Source organism: Hyperolius riggenbachi, chromosome 8 (genome assembly GCF_040937935.1).
Source record: "Hyperolius riggenbachi isolate aHypRig1 chromosome 8, aHypRig1.pri, whole genome shotgun sequence".
Classification (NCBI taxonomy): Eukaryota; Metazoa; Chordata; class Amphibia; order Anura; family Hyperoliidae; genus Hyperolius; species Hyperolius riggenbachi.
In genome coordinates this window covers 45,918,768-45,941,317 of record NC_090653.1, presented here as the reverse complement: position 1 = coordinate 45,941,317, position 22,550 = coordinate 45,918,768, and the positions used below count along the sequence as shown (strand labels likewise).

At 42.9% G+C, this 22,550-nt stretch overlaps 1 protein-coding gene across 4 annotated transcripts in view; it reads left to right on the top strand.

Annotated features, from left to right (window-relative positions):
- Nucleotides 1-22,550, top strand: part of LOC137528788 (M1-specific T cell receptor alpha chain-like) — a 98,393-nt gene that overhangs the window by 42,699 nt on the left and 33,144 nt on the right. For 2 of the 4 annotated variants that reach the window (XM_068250370.1, XM_068250369.1), the window contains exons 2-3: nt 5,089-5,131; nt 9,645-9,705. In XM_068250370.1, coding sequence (XP_068106471.1) covers nt 9,660-9,705 — 46 coding nt within the window. In that variant the 5' untranslated portion in view covers nt 5,089-5,131; nt 9,645-9,659. Of the gene's footprint in view, nt 1-3,042; nt 3,172-5,088; nt 5,132-9,644; nt 9,706-22,550 lie in introns of those variants that run through there. The other 2 variants (XM_068250368.1, XM_068250371.1) reach the window with 2 other exon arrangements.

Sequence of the window (22,550 nt, the reverse complement as noted above, 5' to 3'; positions counted from 1 at the left end):
CCTGGTGAATTTTGATTTGGAGAAAAACTAACTACTAACTATCACTATCTCATACTTATCTCACATTTATCTCTTACATTTCTCTCTGTCGATATTTTCCCCTATACTTCTGGAGAATTGCTATTTGGAGATATCACAGGAGGTAAATTACCTCCCAAGAGATAAATAGGTTGGTAATCTCTGGTGAATTGATGCCAATGTGGGCTTCACGACTGCTGTCCGGAACCTCCTGCTGTTTGTGTTCCCGCCGCCAGGGTCCGCAGAATTATGCGCTGCTGCCATGCGCCACTAGCTATTACGCTACAAATTTAGCTATGCTGTTGAAGAAAAAAATTTACAACAATTGAGTTCTTTAAGGGAAAAAAACATTAAGTTGGGTACAAGAGGAAGAATATGAACACAAAAAAAAAGAAAAAAAAAGATGGTGGTGAAGAAGAAGAATAAAAAAAAGAATAACCAGGTGAAGAAGAAGAACCAGGGGAAGAAGAAGAAGAACCAGGGGAAGAAGAAGAAGAAGAACCAGGTGAAGAAGAAGAAGAACCAGGTGAAGAAAAAGAAGAACCAGGTGGTGAAGAAGAAGAAGAACCAGGGGAAGAAGAAGAACCAGGTGAAGAAGAAGAACCAGGTGAAGAAAAAGAAGAAAAAGAACCAGGTGAAGAAGAAGAAAAAGAAGAACCAGGTGAAGAAGTAGAAGAAGAAAAAGAACCAGGTGAAGAAGAAGAAGAACCAGGTGAAGAAGAAGAAGAACCAGGTAAAGAAAAACCAGATGATGATGAAGAAGAACCAGATGATGAAGAAGAAGAACCAGATGATGATGAAGAAGAAGAAGAAGATGAAGAAGAACCAGGCGAAGAAGATGAAAAACCAAGTGAGGATGAACCAGAAGAAGAAGAAGAAGAACCAGGTGAAGAAGAACAAGAAGAACCAGGTGCCAGTGAAGAAGAAGATGATGGTGATGAGAAAGAAGATCGTAAAACCGAAAAAGAAGACAGTGAAGAAAAAGATGGAGAGAAGAAAAAGAAGAAGGTGAAGACGGTGAAGAAGAATAAACAAGAAATGCAGAAAAAAGTTTTCCATCATTTTTGTTTTTTAAATTACACCTATTTAATTGTGGTTTCCCTTAAAAAAAAAAAAAAAATAGCTTTAAGGCCATCCGAATTCGTGATCACGACTATTACCCAAATTCAATTACCGATCACGACTCGAATTTGAATCGAATTCTACTGGTCGTGATCATGGCCGAACCCGAATTTGACCCAGACCCGAATTCGAATGTACTCGAATCGAATTTGGGTACATTCGAGCATCACTGGAGGGCAATATAAAAGCTTGGCGAATTAGCTTTTTGTTCCTTGGCTTTCACAAGGGACTTATTTGAAAGTGGCCTGCTAGCACAGTTCATCAAAGGCACTCATGCAGTTCAGTAGTTGTTCACTTAAATGTTTCTCCTATGCAATATTTTGCTTGGCCACGTGTACTGCATAGCTTATGTCACAGTTCATTGCAGACACGTGTATATGCGTAAAAGCTGTTGCTTAAAGAGAATCTGTACTGTCCGATTTGTACAATAAAAAACATACAAATCGAGTCACTGTGGTCTTGTGGGTCCCTCTGTGCCGTTTCCGCCACTTCCCGCCGCGATCCTGGCTTTTAATCACCAGTTTTGGGCAGTGTTTACAAACAAAAAACATGGCCGCTAACCAGAAAGTGATTTATTTGTAAATATACATATAGATATATACATATGTGTGTATGTATGTGTGTATGCATGTGTGTGTGTATATGTGTATATATATATATATATATATATATATATATATATATATATATATATATATATATATATATATATATATATATATATATATATATATTCATGTTACAGTATACTACAAGTTTCTGCACTCCAGCCTGGGATTAGTCACAGTTTCTCAGCATGTGACGGGCAGCTCCCTCCCCCTCAGCCTCCCAAGCTGAAGCTGAGAGCGTACCAATGCTAGTTACGGGCCATTAGCTATGCTGTTGAATAAACATTTTTACAACAGTTGAGTTCTGTAAGGGAAAAAAACATTAAGTTGGGTACAAGAGGAAGAATATAAACACATACAAAAAAAAAGATGGTGGTGAAGAAGAAGAATAAGAATAAGAATAACCAGGTGAAGAAGACGAATAACCAGGTGAAGAAGAAGAAGAACCAGGTGAAGAAAAAGAAGAAGAAGAACCAGGTAAAGAGGAAGAGCCAGGGGAAGAAGAAGAACCATGTGAAGAAAAAGAAGAACCAGTGCTTGACGCAGGTGGAGTAAGTGCGACCTCGAGGTTTTCCTCTGAGCAGGGCAGCGGCAGAGAGCGGAGGTGACAGCGTGGAACAGTCGGCTGAAAGGGGCTGGAGAAAGCCCCAGGTGAGTGAAGCAGATTTTGGTAAAAATCGCCTAATAACTCCTTTAAGTGGTTAATAGATTTTCCAGTTGTTCAGGGATAGTTTAAAGTTTCTGTATTTGGTATGTTCTACCTAAGGGACTCCTATGAAGTTCCACGTTTTGGTCAAGTGTAACTTACTAAAATACTTTCACACATATTAAGCAATAAGGAATTAAATTACTTTCAGGTACAGATGTCATGTGGAATGATCACATACTTACCATGTCGTAGGAATAGAACCACTGGTTGTCTTCATATTACATGTAATCCTCCAGTTGAATATGGAGTGTATTCTTATTGATTATCATCTGTGGGGGAAGGAGGACCCCCCCCCCCCCACCACTAAAATACGCCTGAATACTGGAATACCCAGGGCTAGCAGGAATGAGCTGGGAAGTACACATGACTGCCATTGGTAATATCAAAGAAAGTTATCAAAATGTATTTTGTGTTTGACACTAATGTGGGCAGCGGGTCCTCAAGTCTGCTTTAAATTTTTTTTTTTTTTGTGAAAACCAAAGTGCGTCCTAAGAGGGAGAGACTAGTGCTTTGGTAGGGAGGAAGTGGTGAACTGCACATATAAAAAAGCCATAAACAACTACATGAAGCAAGTCGATGGGGGATTCTCTCAGTAGCCCAAACAACCACCAGCTCTCCTCACCCGTTTACTGCAATATACATGCTCTGTGCCGGCGGCTTTGTGACCTGGATTCCAGCTCTGAGGCCGTGCTCATCAAATGTAAGCACTGGCAAGTATGGCAAGTAACTTTATCATTTTATTTAATACATAGGCAGATTTATAGATTTTCAAAAGGCTGTGAGCTGACTATGTACTAGTATACCAATACAAGGTTTAAAGACTGGGGAATAATAGTAATAAAAAACATTTTTTATTATTATTGCTACTGATTTGCTATCTTTATACAGTATATATATATATATATATATATATATATATATATATATATATATATATATAGGTAGTCACCGGTTAATGAACGAGATAGGGACTTGTTTGTTCTTAACCTGATTGTGTTCTTAAGTCAGAACACTGTGCAATCTCTGTCCCCTGTACCTCCTCTGTGCCCCCCTCTGTGTCACCTCTGCCCTCTGTAATTGCTTATATAGTTTAAAAGCCATATTTTCTTTGAATTATTTAAAATCAATTTTCTCAAAAACTACAAGTCCAATTTGAATTTTTTTTAACTTGTTCCCATGGAAACACAGAATCCATACCGTTCGTATCAGCGGGTCGTTCATAAGTCAGGAACTACCTGTATATATATATATATATATATATATATATATATATATATATATATATATATATATATAGTCAAGTAGTTTACTATATCATAAGGTTTACTATATCAGCATTAGTCATACGTTACTATATCAGAGTTTACTATAACGAGAGTTATATATATATATATATATATATATATATATATATATATATATATATATATATATATATATATATATATATATATATATATATATATACCGATACATACATACATACATATATATACAGTATGTACAGCGCCACATATGTTGCCGCTTTATACATCGATAATAATAATAATTATAATAATTATATATATACATATGTATAATCATGTAATTGAATGACTTATACATTTATATTTTTATCCTATCACATTCGCCATTATTTTAGGTATTTTAGGCTCAGCATTGCAGAATAATTCTGCATGTTAATTCACTGCCCATACAATGCTATGGGCCTCTTCACATCTCTGGGTTGTAACTGATCGTGTTATTCTAATGCTGCGTACACACTGGCGACTATGGTCGTTTGAAACAGCTCATTAACGATCGTTCCGCTGACAATCGGGGAAAGAACTTTACCCAACGATCATTAACACGAACGACAAAAGAACGACATCGGGAAGATGGAAATATCCAACCTGACGGATCATATCTACCGACAATCGTTGCAAAACTATAGTGTGTACAGACATTGGGCGAGAACGATCGTTACAAGGGCCAATGCGCCTGCGTTGAATTCTTCCCAGCTTCAGTACTTCCTTTGTAGCGCGGCCGTAAAGATTGTTACATTGCTCATTTCAATTAAACTTTGTTTTCAAGTTAACAATCATATATTTGTATCTATTGTAATTCCATGTCAGTGTTTTTTTTTATTGTATATAAATATGTACGCAACATATCCTTCTGATCGTTCTTTTCTGCGAGAACGATCGTTAAAATGTGTATGATGATCGCTGCATCCCATCGTTGCATTCCAATCTTTCCAATATCGTTCGTCTGGTAACTATCGTTCTTTGCAAACGATAGTTATCGCAAGTGTGTACGTAGCATTAGTCGCTGCATGCAGGCTTTGCATAAAAGTCCAGTCTCCATTGCAGTTCACACACATTACAACTCATTATAATGCATGTGTTATGCAACTGACCACTGTGAAACCAGCCTTTAAACGTAGCCTTTTATATTTTTTAAAGTGTATGATTTTAATGACTGTTTTGTGTATTTCAACTGTTAGTATTTACCATGCTGCTGATTAATATCACCTTTTTCATAGATAGTGTTGTCCTGTCAGATGGCTGATTTCCAGTATGTTTCTAACTATTTCACAGAATTCAGCATATGGTATAGCAATGAATATATCTTTATGCGTGTCTCTTACAGCGTTTCCTTGCTGCCCATTGAACTACACTGAATAAAGTTACAAGTAAGTTGTGCCTTTACTATCCTATGCCCTTGCAGTTCATGAAAACAACCTGTTATGTATTTATTTAATTGTTCTAAACAGTAAAGTAAGCAAGCTGGATGTGCCAAATCAAACTTCTGTATAAAAGTATATTTCTGGTCTTTGAACTCTGTTATCTCTATTTCTCTACTTTTTATTGAAGTTATTTTTATATACAGTAAGCAGGGAAAATACAGAATTTTATTGAATGCATACCATAGTTTATATTCATGCTTCACAGTTTCTCAGTTGTTTTCTCCCCTTTATGTGTGAAAAGCCTTTACTTCAAGACCCTTATTCTGTCATCTTTTCTCCTGAGTTTTCTCACAGGAAATGTTTTTTTTTTTCTTCTATTTTTCTGTAAAATACATTTTAAAGCAAATGTAAAGCAAAAACAAACAAACAAACAAACAATTAACTTGATATATTGAATTGTATGTGTAGTATGGATAATTAAAATAACATTACATATAATAAGAACATTATTAATTAATTATGTGCTATTAATTACATATAATACATATAATTAATAGAACTTATTGCTTTGTGCACTGCCAACTGACCGACTGGCACCACTCGAATCTGCAGTGAACTCGGCTGCTCGTCTCATTCAGCTCTCTTCTCGCTCTTCCTCTGCTGCTCCTCACTGCCAAGTTCTTCATTGGCTGCCAGTTAACAAGATGATCCATTTTAAACCCCTAACCCTAACCTACAAAGCTCGCCATGACCTCTCTCCCCTATACATCTCCTCACTTGTTTCCAGATACCAACCCAATCACAGTCTCAGATCTGCACATGACTTTCTTTTGTTCTCCTCTATAATTACCTCCTCGCATTCACGAGACTTCTCACGTGCTTCACCCCTCCTTTGGAATGCCCTTCCACACTGTCACTCGCTAGTCGCTAACCTTTGAAATCTTTAAACGGTAACCTCACTTCTTCCAAAAAGCATATGTTCTAACTTAGATCATTCCCCCTTCGACCTCTCGCCAAGTTGTACTCGTTACTAGATAACCTCAACATACACTGCCTGTATGTATACTGCATACTTCCCTATCTCTTGTTTTCCACCTTCCTTTAGATTGTAATCTCGCAAGGGCAGAGCTCTCTCACCCTTTTGTGTTTTGGAATTTGTTGTTCATTTCATAGCTTGTACTCTGCTATACATTTTATTCATCGTGTTACATCTGTCATTGTAATCACCAGTTCCGTATTTTGTACCAGTGTCCATATTTGGTGTACACCATTGTCTGTATCATTATGTACCCCATGTTTGTTTTCTTACTTTGTACAGCGCTACAGAATATGTTGCCAGTTTTTAAACCAATAATAATAATAACATTAGTATAAAAAAAAAAATCTCATATTTTTTTTTTTTTTTTTTTATAACATTGCATCATACTGTCACAGTTGCAGTTTTGCATTTTTTTTTCTTTTTCTCCGAGCCTGACTCAGGGTTACCACCGAGGAGGTTAACCCAGCAGCAAGCAAGAAAATACTCAGAATAAACACTCACGCACAAAAAAAAAAAAGCTCATACAATTGCTGCACAAAGTGATTTTGTGAGGATTTTACATTTTCCTATACCTTTCATTAGAATCGCCTCAAAAATGGCCCAGGCACTGCTTCTCTGAGGCGGATCGCAAACAAACTGCTCAGATGTGAACTTTCTCATAGAGAATCATTGCACAAGCGCTTTCAGGGCGATTTTGATAATCGCCAGCGCTTAAAAGTCAAAAAGAGCAAGCTCTAAAAGTTGTTCTAAAGAGGATGTGAAAATTATCTCCTAGGAGATAACTCAGGAGAGAAAGTGAAATTGCATATGGACCTGCGTATTTTAAGCTATAAAACAAAGCAGCAGTAATGACCCATTGAACTTTCTTGCAATAAAACATTATCACAAACTGTCTCTCACTGTTTCTTGGCTATTTAAAGTGAACCCGAGGTGAAAATAAACTGATGAGATAAACAATTATATTTATCCTCCTACTCCTAAAAATTCCTTTTTTTTAGACATCCCAGGATTTTATTTTATATTTAAACATTTAGAAAGTAGATTGAGTGTTTTGTTGTCTCTGCTCAGTTGCAGTCTATTAAGTGTCCCTAAATGAAAATACATGAACTATATTGACCCTTTCTCTCTCCCTCTGCTCTCAGAAACAAGTAGAAAAATGTATTCTGCCAGGAAAAATTTTATGGCTGTGATTTGCAGTGATGTTTACAATATTCCTGACAAGGTACTGACATGACAAAAGCTGCCACTTCCATGCTTAACCACTTGCCGACCGCACACTCATACCGTGCGGCGGCAAATTAGGTGCCTCCCTAATTAATCAGGAAAGGCCGATCGCGCGAGCGGCCGTTTCCATCTTAGATCACGGAGCGGGTCTCCGTGAATAGCCTGCGAGCCGCTGATCGCGGCTCGCAGACTAAATGTAAACGCAGGAGACATTTGTCTCCTTTGTTTACATTGTACCCCGCTGCTGCGCAGCAGCGCCGTAAGGCAGATCAGCGATCCCCGGCCAATCAGCGGCCGGGGATCCCTGCCATGTGAAAGGGGACAGCCTGTCACTGGCTGCATAGGACGGATAGCGTCCTGTGCAGCCCGGATCACCAGGGGGGCCAGGTAAGAGAGGGAGGGGGCATTTCGCCGCGGAGGGGGGCTTTGAGGTGCCCCTCCCCACAACATGCCATCCAGGAGGAGCGATCAGACCCCCCCTGCACATCATCCCCATAGGGGGGAAAAAAGGGGGACGATCTGATCGCTCTGCGTGCCCGCTGATCTGTGCTGGGGGCTGCAGAGCCCACCCAGCACAGATCACAAAAAATAGCGCTGGTCCTTAAGGGGGGTAAAGGCTGGGTCATCAAGTGGTTAAAAAATAACTATTTCTGGCAGCAAAATAAAACAAGTAAAACAGCCTGGTTATTAATATATTTGGTACTATACATACACATGTTTATCTCATCATGTCACATGTTACCTCGGGTACACTTTAAGTGCTTCAGAAAACAGGACTGTATTCAACCCAGTGTGTGGAACGGCTCAGACAAACTCTTTTTCATAGATAACTGAAGTTTTTTTTTTTTTTTAACTCTTCCTGTATTGAAAAACAATGTGAGACTATTTTATTTGCTACTTATGTTCTATTTCTTAGCTGCCCTACACATACAATTCATTATCTCATAAGTTTATTTTCACTTCAGGTTTGCTTTAAGCCCCAAGCATGCAACAAAATATTCGAGATTAGTTTGATTTTTTGTTTACCTAAGTTTTTGTACTTTAAAAAAAAAAATTGTTAGGTGCTGAAAGCTTTTTTGTAGGTAAATAATCTCCGGGGAGAAAAGTTAATTGAATAAGAGCCAATAAGAGTCATTCCGCATTAGTTCCATTCCAGCTTGCTTGAAAACGGTATATTTCAGTCCAAACCAGTAAACATGTACTCTAAATACATTTTCATAAATGCGTTCAAATTAAATATTTTTTATTACCTCTTTTTTTGTAGTTTTTCTACTTTCTAGATGAAGTAAAAGCATTTTGTAGATAAGCAAAAATCTGTAATCTACAGACGTATCACATGTTTTAGACAAAACTGTTTTGTGCTTCCGAAAATATATAAATTTTGTCTAAAACATATACATATGTTACGGCCAGAACCCGAAGTGTGGCCACTTCGGGTTCTGGCCGGCCAATGTGCGAACTGGCCGCTGCGCTGCGGCCAATGTTAGAAATGGAATGTTCCCCTGTGAAGATTAATGAGTTTTCTGGCCGTCTCTGGCCAAATTGTAGCAAAACTTACTTCATTTAATGAAATTAAGCCGGCGGCAATGTAACGGATGAAGCCTGCCGGCTTCTGCTATCTCTCCTCCCCCTGCCTCTCTCTCTCTCTCTCTCTCTCTCTCTCTCCTATGGGCGCTGCGTTGACACGCGTGTCCCCCCAGAGTCGTTCGTGGCTGCAGGGAAGCAGAGGGGGGAGGCTGCAGACATTGCTTCTGCCAGCACCCACTCTGCCTGCCGCAACTAACAACTCTGGGGGACACATGTCTCCCCCCCCCATCCCCGCCCTGCTGCTAGTATTGGGGAGGAGAGGAGGCAGGGGGGAGGAGAGAGAACGGAAGCCGCCGGCTTCATTTCATTAAATTAAATACGTTTTGCTACATTTGGGCAGAGACGACCAGAAAACACATTAATCTAAACAGGGAAACATTCCATTTCTCACATTGGCCGCAGCGCAGCGGCCAGTTCGCACATTGACCGGCCAGAACGCGAAGTGGCCACGCTTCGGGTTCTGGCCGTAACACATACATAATGCATAAACTAAATAGCTACACAGGTCCTGAATTACTTTATGGCTGGAGAATAAAGAAGAAAATATGTTGTCAAGATAAACCCCTCATGCCAGACCATAGTTTATTTGGGTGACTTTTATTTATATACTACAGTACTATATATTCATGTCCTGTAATTAGTTTTTTTTTAATTTTTCCTCGACTTTAGTTTCAAATCAATGAGATGTCTCTCTCCGCGGTCGCTGTGCTCTGGATTGCCCTTCTCCCAGGTAAGTGGCTACCGTATTTTGGTGGTGATTACTTATTGTTTCACAACTGCTGTGATTGGCTCAAGAGACTATCTGCAGCCAACTCAGACCATACGGCTTCTACTCATCAACATCTGATAAATAATTTGGTAGAAAATAAAAGATATTGTAAACAGTGGCGTAACTAGACTTAATAGCCCCCCCCCCCCTGCAAAAATGATAGCATGGGGCCCCCTTGGTCCCCAAACCTTATGCAGGTCACGTGATCAGGAGCCGGCGAATGGCAGCAGTGAGTGTTCTGCTGTGAAGCAGCGCCTGGAAGCAGGAAAAAATGACACATACGTCTACACACTGTTTTTGTGAGCGAACAGGAAGGTTTTTTTGCTAATGGGCCACACTTGTGGTTTGGGAGAGGAAGGAGGAGGGGCCCCCCTGCGATGGCGGGGGTCGCAGGGGTGATTGCTACGCCCATGACTGTAAAGCAGGATTCACTGTCAGAATGTTAACTCAGCAGTTTTTTTTTTCATTTTCTATCTTCCATGATACAATTTAATTATATTATTCTAGATCACATAATACAGTTCTCTTAAAGAGAAAAGTTTCTAAGTTGCATTTGAGGGTTTCAGAAGTCCAGGGCCGGAATTCTGGAAAGGCCACAAAGGCCTTGGGCGGCTGTGATTCAAGGGGGCACCTGAACATGAAAGAGGCCTTGCTACATATAAAAAAGAGGAGGCTGAAAATGGGGAGCAACACATGAAAAGGGGAAACTTATGCTCATGGGTACTTCATGATAGAAAGGGGCTGCAGCACATGGATGATACACATGGAAGAGGGGGCTGCACATGGAATGGGAGGGGGCTGCTGTACATGGATGATACACATGGAAGAGAGGGCTGCACATGGAATGGGAGGGGCTGCTGTACATGGATGATGCACATGGAAGAGGAGGCTGCACATGGAATGGGAGGGGGTTGCTGTACATGGATGATACACATGGAAGAGGGGGCTGCACATGGAATGGGAGAGGGCTGCTGTGCATGGATGATACACATGGAAGAGGGGGCTGCACATGGAATGGGAGGGGGCTGCAGTACATAGATGATACACTTGGAAGAGAGGGCTGCACATGGAATGGTAGGGGTTGCTGTACATGAATGATACACATGGAAGAGGGGGCTGCACATGGAAGAGGGGGCTGCACATGGAGTGGGAGGGGCTGCTGTACATGGGTGATACACATGGAAGAGGGGGCTGCACATGGAATGGGAGGGGCTGCTGTACATGGATGATACACATGGAAGAGGGGGCTGCACATGGAATGGGAGGGGCTGCTGTACATGGATGATACACATGGAAGAGGGGGCTGCACATGGAAGAGGGGGCTGCACATGGAATGGGAGGGGCTGCTGTACATGGATGATACACATGGAAGAGGAGGCGGCACATGGAATGGGAGGGGGCTGCTGTACATGGATGATACACATGGAAGAGGGGGCTGCACATGGAATGGGAGGGGGGCTGCAGTACATGGATTACACACATGGAAGAGAGGGCTGCACATGGAATGGGAGGGGGCTGCAGTACATAGATGATACACATGGAAGAGAGGGCTGCACATGGAATGGTAGGGGCTGCTGTACATGGATGATACACATGGAAGAGGGGGCTGCACATGGAATGGTAGGGGCTGCTGTACATGGATAATACACATGGAAGAGGGGGCTGCATATGGAATGGGAGGGGATGCTGTGCATGGATGATACACATGGAGGAGGGGGCTGCACATGGAATGGGAGGGGCTGCTGTACATGGATGATACACATGGAAGAGGGGGCTGCACATGGAATGGGAGGGGGCTGCTATACATGGATGATACACATGGAGGAGGGGGCTGCACATGGAATGGGAGGGGCTAATGTACATGGATGTTACACATGGAAGAGGGGGCTGCACATGGAATGGGAGGAGGGGCTGCTGTACATGGATGATACACATGGAAGAGGGTGCTGCACATGGAATGGGAGGGGATGCTGTACATGGATGATACACATGGAAGAGGGGGCTGCACATGGAATGGGAGGGGGCTGCTATACATGGATGTTACACATGGAAGAGGGGGCTGCACATGGAATGGGAGGGGCTGCTGTACATGGAAGATACACATGGAAGAGGGGGCTGCACATGGAATGGAAGGGGGCTGCTGTACATGGATGTTACACATGGAAGAGGAGGCTGCACATGGAATGGGAGGGGCTGCTGTACATGGATAATACACATGGAAAGGGAGGGGCTGCTGTACATTGATGATACACATGGAAGAGGAGGATGCACATGGAATGGGAGGGGGCTGCTGTACATGGATGATACACATGGAAGAGAGGACTGCACATGGAAAGGGAGGGGCTGCTGTACATTGATGATACACATGGAAGAGGAGGATGCACATGGAATGGGAGGGGCTGCTGTACATGGACAATACACATGGAAAGGGAGGGGCTGCTGTACATTGATGATACACATGGAAGAGGAGGATGCACATGGAATGGGAGGGGGCTGCTGTACATGGATGATACACATGGAATGGGAGGAGGCTGTTGTACATGGTTCTCTGCATTGAGAATCTACTATGACGAGATGGACTAGTCCAAAACCTGTCACTTCTGTCAGATTTCTACTACCCATAGTGACAGCAACATAGGAGAAAAGTAATTTATGGCTCATTTTACTATGGAAAAAATGTACTTCTTATTTGTTTATGTTTGCACATATTTTACATTTTACTATTTTTCGCCATACTGCCCCTTTAAAGAGAACCTGTACTGAGTAAAAATATTTAAAATAAACACATGAGGTAACTTCAAATGAACATTACATAGTTACCTTGCCATCAGTTCCTCTCAGAAGCTCACCGTTTTCTTCTGACAATGATCCCTTCCAGTTCTGACAACATTTTGTTAGAACTGAAATATATCAGTTGCTGTCAGTTATTTATCAGTTGCTGTCAGTTACATCTGAGAGGAGAACTGATGTGTCCATGTTTCCCTATGGCTCAAGTGGGCGATGTTACAGTTTAACTGTGTGCTTACCAGAAAGCTGTTATGGGTAATGGTCATTTTCAAAATGGAGGACGGAAAATTCCCTTGATCACAGTGAACAAAGAGGACACGGGACGGGAGAAAGACACTGAGGCGTAGACTACATGGAAGGTAAGTATGACTTGTGTATGCTTATTTTGACTTTTAATTTTCAGTTCAGGTTTTCTTTAAGATTCATATTTATTTTTTTTTGTTTTTTTTTCTTTATATTCAGATGTGCTTTTCCAGGTAGTCATTGTTATGTTGTGGTCTACTAGGGCAGCACAGTGGCATAGTGCTTAGGTTCAGTACCCACCCTGTTTACTATTGTTGATGTTTTGTATGTCCTCCAGATGTTTGTGTTGGTTTTTTTTCTGGGCACTGTGTTTTATTTTCTACTTACCCCCCAAAAAGTACCCCCTTAAAATGGCTTTAAACATTGGGAAGACATTAAACTTTGACTATGGTAGGGTACTCTGTAAACTGCTGTGGAAGTTGTCATGTCAGCACTACATAAATACATTATATTAATATGATAGGACATTAGACTGTGACTATGGTAGGATTATCAGCGCTGCGTAATATGTTGGCGCTTTATAAATACAATAAATAAATAAATTATATTGTGAGCTCCTTTGAGGACCGTCAGTGACATGACTATGTACTCTGTAAAGTACTGCAGAAGATGTCAGTGCTATATAAATACATAATAATTGTATGGTATGACAGAAGACTATGCCTATGGTAGGGATTAGATTGTTAGTTCCTCTGAGGACAGTCAGTGACATGACTATGTACTCTGTACTGTGCTGCAGAAGATGTCAGTGCTATATAAATACATAATAATAATATGGTAGGAAATTAGACTATGACTATGGTAGGATTAGATTGTGAGCTCATCTGAGGACAGTCAGTGGCATGACTATGTAAAGTGCTGCAGAAGATGTCAGCACTATATATCAATATATAATGATAACAAAAATCCAACACAGTCATCATTCCTGAAATCTTCTCTTTCCCCATCTTCCTTGTTTCTTCTTCCCTTCTGTGTATTTTGTCCATTGATTACATCTAATGTCTGTACACATTGATTGAGAATAGCATAGGTCGTATTATTGGGTTCAAGAACCGTAGGGCCTAAAATTACTTCAAGGACCACTATCGCGGAAATTTTAAAATTTAAACTACATGTAAATGTATACAAATAAGAAGTATGTTTCTTCCAGAGTAAAATGAGCCATGAATGACTTTCCTCCTATGTTGCTGTCACTTACAGTAGGTAGTAGGAATCTGACAGAGCCAACAGGTTTTGGGCTAGTTCATCTCTTCATGGGGGATTCTCAACATGGCTTTTATCCTACCTAATAAAACCCCTGTGTCTCTGCGTCCCTGTGTGTCCGTGCTTTGCACTACTGCGCATGTGCCGCATGGACACCCTTGGGCCAGGGAGCAGGACGAACCAGGGTGCTGGCCGGGTGGGCGGGCGTATGCGTGCGCGCAGCGGTCGTGTGAGCGTGCTGAATGTGCGGCGGTGGCGGTGGTCACAGGTTAGGGGAGGGGAGGGAATTCTGACACAGACCTAGAGCCAGTGGCGTAGCTAAGGAGCTGTGGGCCCCGATGCAAGTTTTACAATGGGGCCCCCTAAGCACTCTATACATAATAATTGATACGGCCCACCAAAACCTGCCAATGGCAACTACAGTGTCGGAGGTGCAAGAAGGGGATGGGGAACAGTTTGTTAATGATTACCATTATTCAAAGTATCTATAGAAGTGATTGTTATGAGCACAGGACCAATAGAGAGCTAATACTGTAGTTGAGGGAGGGCCCTTCGGTGCCCCTCTGGCCCAAGGGCCCCGATGCGGTCGCATCCTCTGCACCCCCTATTGCTACGCCCCTGCCTAGAGCCCCTTTTTATAACAGACTTAGGTCTACTAGTTCTTTATAAAGACACTAGCCAACCCGCGTCGTAGCATACGCCGCATCTATCTATCTAATAGAGTACGTGCCTCAACCTTGAAGCAAGAAGAAGTAGGCTTTCCATGAGAAAATGTATGCGTGCTCAAACACCAAGTTTAACCCTAGCAAGTCTGGCTTTGCAAATCCGGCCTAATTGGCTATTCATGAGGCAATGCTCATGCAAATATGCATTTGCTTTCGCATGCCAAACTTTGCAGGGTCAAAAAACCAATACTGCAAAGTGCTCTCTCGCTGCCTGGGAACCACAGCGGCACCCCGGAGTGGGAGGCTGGGTGGCGCAGCTGCCCCCCCCCCAAGCGTGGCCAGCGCTGGGGAGAGCCGTCCGCACCCACCTCCTAATATTAAAAACAGCCACTTACCTTAACGTCCATTGGGTTCTGCTACATGCGCATTAATTTTCTCATGGAAAGCATTTTGTGCAGTTTGTATCCTTTGGAGGCAGGTGGTGGATGGCTTGCTCCGGTGGTGTGAACCCTGGAGTGAGTGCGCCTGTCCTCCCCCCCCCCCCCCCCCTCTGGAGTGCTGTATGTGAGCCAGCCCTGAGCTCTAAAGCTCGGGGTGACCCATGCTTCTCTCCTTTCTCATGTGGTGCCCCCAAATTAATGCGCATGTAGCAGAACGCAATGGACGTTAAGGTAAGTGCCTGTTTTTAATATTGGGAGGTGGGTGCAGACGGCTCTCCCTGGCGCTGGCCAAACTTGGGGGGGGGGGTTGTCCACGCCACCCAGCCTCCCCCTCCGGGGTGCTGCTGTGGTTTCCAGGCAGTGAGAGAGCCTGGGACCCTGCGGTCCCCCCAGTTGTATAAAAAGGGGGCATTGGGAATCCTCCCCGTGGCGCTCCTGGAGGCCTGGAGCACACCAAAAACTGCTAGCAGATCCGCAAAATGCTAGCAGATTTTGAAACGCTTTTTCTTATTTTTCTGTAGCATTTCACCTAGCATTTTGCGGTTTTGTAAAGCGTTTTTTGTGTAGTAGATTTCATATATTGTTACAGTAAAGCTGTTACTGAACAGCTTCTGTAACAAAAACGCCTGCAAAACCGCTCTGAACTGCCGTTTTTCAGAGCGGTTTGCGTTTTTCCTATACTTAACATTGAGGCAGAAACGCATCCGAAATCCAAAAAAATGCCTCACCTCGGGAGTATGCGTTTCAGCAAAACGCCTCCCGCTCTGGTGTGCACCAGCCCATTGAAATACATTACCCAAGCGTATCCGCAGCCGCAAGTGGATCGCAAAACGCTGCCGAACCGCTCTGGTGTGCACTAAGCCGGATAGTGCTAATGTAGCAGGGTGACTGCTTTGTGGTATTGGTTTGTGCATGCATTTGCATGAGCATTGCCTCATGAATATCCAATTAGGCCAGATTTGCAATGTCAGACTTGCTAGGGTAAGGCCTCTTTTCCATGGACTGTGAATAGGCAGTGAAATGGCTCTCAAACTCTCACAACTGCTCACTGCTGCCTGGTAACTGCTTGCTGCTGCCTGGTAACTGCTTGCTGCTGCCTGGTAACTGCTTGCTGCTGCCTGGTAACTGCTTGCTGCTGCCTGGTAACTGCTCGCTGCTGCCTGGTATCTGCTCACTGCTGCCTGGTAACTGCTTGCTGCTGCCTGGTAACTGCTTGCTGCTGCCTGGTATCTGCTTGTTGCTGCCTGGTATCTGCTTGTTGCTGCCTGGTAACTGCTTGTTGCTGCCTGGTAACTGCTTGTTGCTGCCTGGTATCTGCTCACTGCTGCCTGGTAACTGCTTGCTGAGCACACAGCTCAACAGTCCGTGGAAAAGAGGCCTTAAACTTGGTGTTTGATCACGCATAAATTTTCTCATGCAAAGTACTTCTTCTTCTTGTTTGAAGGTTGAGGCACTTAGTCTATTATATATATATAGATAGATTCCCTGAAAAGTATTTATATAATGGTGCTGGCCAGCTACACTATTTTGGCAGTTGAATGGAGCAACTGCCTTTCACTAAGTGCTTTTGAAACTAAACAAAACCCTGAGAATACCCAGGAGATGGACTAGTCCAAAACCTGTCAGTTCTGTCAGATTTCTACTACCTACTGTAAGTGTCAGCAACACTTGTGGACTGTGTGCTTTGAACACATACAGCTTTAAAACATTGGATATCTCTGTTAACAATCCTCATAAAAAATCATTGTGCACAGTCACGTCATGAGTATAGAGCAGGAGGGAGCTCATTACATAACAGAAAATCAGAAGAGGACTAGAGAGCACTTCCTGTGTGCTGTGGCCAGCGTGGTCTGTAAGCGGTCAGTGGTCATCTTATGTTATGTAAACTTTGTCTTGATTTGAAAAAACTAGAGCAAAACAAAATTGTATTTAAAGCGCAACTGAAGATTCAATACAAACAAACAGTTTCACTTACCTGGGGCTTCCCTAAGCCCCCTGCAGCCGTCCTGTCCTAAGCCGGTCCTCTATGATCCTCCGTTCTCCCGCCGCGGTGCAGATTCATTACCCCCGGCTGTAAGGTGACGGCAACTGCGCCTGCGCAGCCCTGGCCATGTGTATCCTTCTTCGCGTTACTGTCCTGCAATGGATAAACAATTGTATTTATGCTCCTACTCCTAAAAATGACTTTTTTTTAGGTATCCCATGGTTGTATTTCTTATTTAACTACTTGAAGACCACAATGTTAAACCCCCCCTAAAGATCAGGCCATTTTTCACTGAATTGGCCACTGCAGCTTTAAGGCCTTGCTGCAGGGCACACATGTCAGCAGCACACAAGTGATTCCCCCTCCCCTTTTCTCCCCACCAGCAGAGCTTTCTGTTGCTGGGGTCTAATCGCTCCCCCAGTGTTTATTTTTTTTGACAAATATTTTTCATATTTATTTTTTAATAAATTCACTCATATTATTTATTTTTATTCCCCTCCCCTGTCAGCCTATAAGTGCGATCGGCTGTGATAGGCTTTAGCCTATCACAGCGGATCGCTTTTGTGCCTCTTGAGGGGACACCCGAGTGACACGGCTGTCCCGTGTACAGCGCTGCCTTAGATCGCAGTGCTGTAACCAGTAAATAGACGCCGTGTAACAGTTTCCTAGTGGTGTTCACCGCTGGGAGACTGAAGGCGGAGCTCCGTCATCAGAGCGGGGATGTGCGCGCATCAGCACTTACAATCCCTTGCAAACTCCGCCCCAGGACTGCATGCCAATTGGCGTTAGGCGGTGCTGGGGCTGCCGCCGCATCCATGCCAATTGGCGTGGAGCGATCTTAAAGTAGTTAAACATTTACAAAGTAGGTTGAATGTTTTGTTGACTCTGCTCAGTGGCAGCCTAATAAGTGTCCCAGAGTTAGAAAAACGTCAATAGTTCATCTCACCCTGCCCTCAGAAGTTGTATTCTGCCAGGAAAACTTTTATGGCTCTAATTTGCTTACCAGTGAAGTTTAATATATTCCTGACAAGCTACTGACAAGACAGAAGCTGTCACTTCCCTGCCTAAAAATTGACTCTTTCAGGCAGCAAAATAAAGCAAGTAAAACAGCCTGGTTATTAATAAGTTTTGTACTGTACATACACATGTGTATCTCATCATGTCGCCTGTCACCTCAGGTACACTTTAAGTCCTAATCCTAAATACGCCTTTCCTGAAACCCCACAGTCTTATTTTTATTTCAATTTTAAAGTTAAAGATTGAAGTTTCTCAGGGTAATGTAAAGCAACTTTGTAGCACATAAAAAAAATATTGATAAATTAATTAATTAATGAAAAGAAGACAAAATGTGTGTCAGAATGGTAGCTGAAATGGTTAATATCCATTAGGACAGTGGGTCAGAATGGTGGTTCAAACATGAATTGTTTCACTGATTCTCCCTATTTTATTGAGAATATAAAAAATCTACAGGTGAAACTCGAAAAGTTAGAGTATCGTGCAAAAGTCCATTTATTTCAGTGATTCAACTAATATATGACATAGGAACCCTTTGCAGGTGTTTTGGATGAATTACCTGATTAGAGTCTGACACTTTGAGCCGAGAATATTGAACATTTTCACTAAACAAGTAGTCCCCAGTTAATGAACGAGATAGGGACTGTAGGTTCGTTCTTAACCTGAATATGTTCTTAAGTCGGAACATTGAGCCATCTCTGTCCCCTGTACCCAGGGGCGCCTCTAGCCATTTTGTCACTCCAGGCGAGAAAACCTGCAGCGCCTCCCCCAACACCCCCCCCCCCCCATGATAGTAATCGTAATATGGCAGTGTTTCACCAAAAAATAATTGTAATGCGGCTGCGTTTCACCAGAAAATAATCATGTGGCAATGTTTCACCAGAAAATAATCATAATGCGGCAGAGTTTCACCAGAAATTACACTTATTGCGGTAGCGTTTGACCAGAAAAATACACAATGCGGGCAGCGTTTCACTAGAAAATACACATAGGCAGGGTTCCACTTTCATGAGGGACAAAGGAGGACAGAAGGAAGCTCAAAGGGGGACAGAAGGCGGCACAGGGGGACTGAATAAAGCACACATGGCGGCATAGGGAGGCACAAGGGGACAGAAGGAGGCATGAGGATCATAAGAAGTCACAAAGGAGGACAGAAGGAGGCACAAGGGAACAGAAGGAGGCACACAGAGGGACACAAGGAGGCACAATGGGCAACAAGAGGAGGCACAATGGGGGACAGAATGAGACACAAAGGAGGACAGAAGGATGCACAGGAGGACGGAAGAAGGTACACAAAGGGGCAGCGGGCGGTACAGGGGGACAGAAGGCAGCACAAAGGGGGACAGAAGCAGGCACGGGGGACTGAATAAGGCACACAGGACGACATAGGGAGGCACAAGGGGACAGAAGGAGGCATGAGTGTCAGAAGAAGTCACAAAGGAGGACAGAAAGAGGCACAAAGAAACAGAAGGAGGCACACAGGGGGACGCAAGGAGGCACAGTGGGCAACAAGAGTAGGCACACTGGGGGACAGAATGAGACACAAAGGAGGACAGAAGGAGGCACAGGGGGACTGAAGGAGGCACACAGGGGGGACAGAAGGAGTTTCAAAGTGGGGCAGAAGGAGGCACAAAGTGGGGCAGACCAGAGGCACAATGGGGGACAGATTGAGGCACAAAGGGGGACAAAAGGAAGCACAGGAGGAAAGAAGGGGGACTGAAGAAGGCACACAGGGGAAAGGAGGCACAAAGAGGGAAGAAGGAGGCACGATGGGGGACAGAAAAAAGCACAAGGGGCAGAAGGAGGCACAGGGAGACAGTAGGAGGCAAAAAGGGGAACAGAAGGCTGCACAAAGGGGGACAGAAGAAGGCACAAAAGGGTGACAGAAGATGGCAGAGGTGGATGTAAGGAGGCACAGGGAGACAGGAGGCAGAGGGGGACAGACAGAGCCACAGGGAGACAGAAGAAGGCACAAAGGGGTGCAGAAGGGGGCAGAGGAAGGCGCAGGGGACAGAGGTGGCACATGGGGACCAAAGAGGCACATGGAGACAGAATGGGGCACAAAGGGAGACAGAAGGAGGCACATGAGGACAGAAGGAGGCAGAGTGGGACTGAAGGAGGAACAGGGGGGCAGAGGTAGCACAGGGGGACATAAGTAGGCACAGGTGGACAGAAGGAGGCAGAGGTGGCACAGGGAGACTGAAGGAGGCACATGGAGACAGAAGAAGGCACAAAGGGAGACAGGAGGCATAAAGGGAGAAAGAAGGACAAACAGGGGGTAAGACATGGCACAAAGGACAGAAGGAGGCATAAGGAGACAGAAGGAAGCACAAAAGGGACAGAAGGAGGCACAAAGGTGGGGGGGGGGGGGGATGTACAAGGCACAGAGGAACACAGTGGCAGCTGCCTGCAACTTACGCTAAGCAGATGCAGCAGAAGCAAGTAATAGAACACCTTTGGAGGCGGGGTTTAGTCAGGGTGTGTGGCTTCATCCAGGGGGCGTGGCTTCATCCAGCAACATGACGCCCCTAGGACCAATGGCACTCCAGGCAATGGCCTGTACTGCCTATGCCTAGAGGTGCCCCTGCCTGTACCACCTCTGTGTCTCCAGTGTCCCCCTCTGTGTCACCTCTGCCTTTTGTACCTGTGTATACAAGTTTAAAAGCCATTTTTTCTTAGATTTTTTTAAAATCGATTTTCTCAAAAACTACAAGTCCAATTTGAAATTTTGCCGTTCGTATCGGCAGGTCGTTCGTAAGTCGGGGACTACCTGAATTCTAATGGTCTGAGATTTTGATTTTGGGTTTTTTTATAAACTGTAATCATCAGAATTATAACAAATAAAGGCTTTAAATATCTCGCTTTGCATGTAATGAGTCTATTTCATATATTAGTTTCACCTTGTTTTAAGTTGAATTACTGAAATAAGTGGACTTTTGCACGATAATCTAATTTTTCGAGTTTCACCTCTATATAAACACACAAAAAATGTGTTCAGGACATATTTTGTTGTTACATTGTTTAGGAAATATTTTTTATCCGATTTACCACAAAGTTATTTTTTTTTAACAATTATTTATATAAATTACAAAACTATAAAGAGACTATAAAGAACCTGACACTTTGAGCCTAGCATATATTGAACATTTTCACAATATTCTAATGGTCTGAGATTTTGATTTTGGGGTTTTCATAAGTTGTAAGCCATAATCATAAAAAAAATTATAACAAATTAAATTGTACCCGAGGCGATATATGAGATGATGAGATAAATATATGTATGTACAGTGCAAAACATACCACTTTACCACCCGCGGTACGAATTTCTCCAATTTTTTTTCTTGTAATTAAAAAAAATAAATAAATAAATTACATATATATATATATATATATATATATATAGATATATATAGATATATATAGATATATATATAGATATATAGATATACAATAAAAAAAAAAACATAAATAGTTACCTTAGGGACTGAACTTTTTAAATATTTATGTCAAGAGGGTATAACACTGTTATTTTATAAACTATGGGCTTGTAATTAGGGATGGATGCAAAACTGAAAAAAATGCACCTTTATTTCCAAATAAAATATTAGCTCCAAACATTGTGATAGGGACATAATTTAAACGGTGTAATAACCGGGACAAATGGGCAAATACATTTCATGGGTTTTTAATTACAGTAGCATGCATTATTTAAAAACTATAATGGCCGAAAACTGAAAAATAATAATTTTTCCCCACATTTTTTTCTATTTTCCCATTAAAACACATTTGGAATAAAATAATTCTTGGCATAATGTCCCACCTAAAGAAAGCCTAATTGGTGGCGAAAAAAACAAGACATAGTTCATTTCATTGTGATAAGTAATAATAAAGTTATGGACGAATGAATGGAAGGAGCGCTGAAAGGTGAAAATTGCTTTGGTGTTCAAGGGGTAAAACCCCTCAGTGGTGAAGTGGTTAATAACCGGGCTGTTTTATGTTTTTACTAGTAGACCCAAGCCCGTTTAAAAACGAGCTCTAGGTCTGTTACCGGCCGCTGCCAGTGCGCGTGCGCCGCGTGCGCCCGCCTCGCACGCAACCGCCATGCGCGCCCACCCTCCTCGATTACCCGCACCTGCCTCACTCCCTGGTCCCAGCTGTCCGTTACTGCGCACATGCGCAGTAACAAAAAAACTGGGACACAGGGACAGCTGCTGGACGCAGCAACACTTAGGGTTTATTGTATAGGATTGGGGGGCCCAATGTAAAACTCGCACCGGGGCCCATAGCTCCATAGCTACGCCACTGGAGCCAAAGAATGTCTAGTTACATTTATATCTACCTGATAAAAGGCTGAAGTGACTACTGAATGACACAGGAGTTGATGTCGGCTGTCCTCATTATTATCTGTAT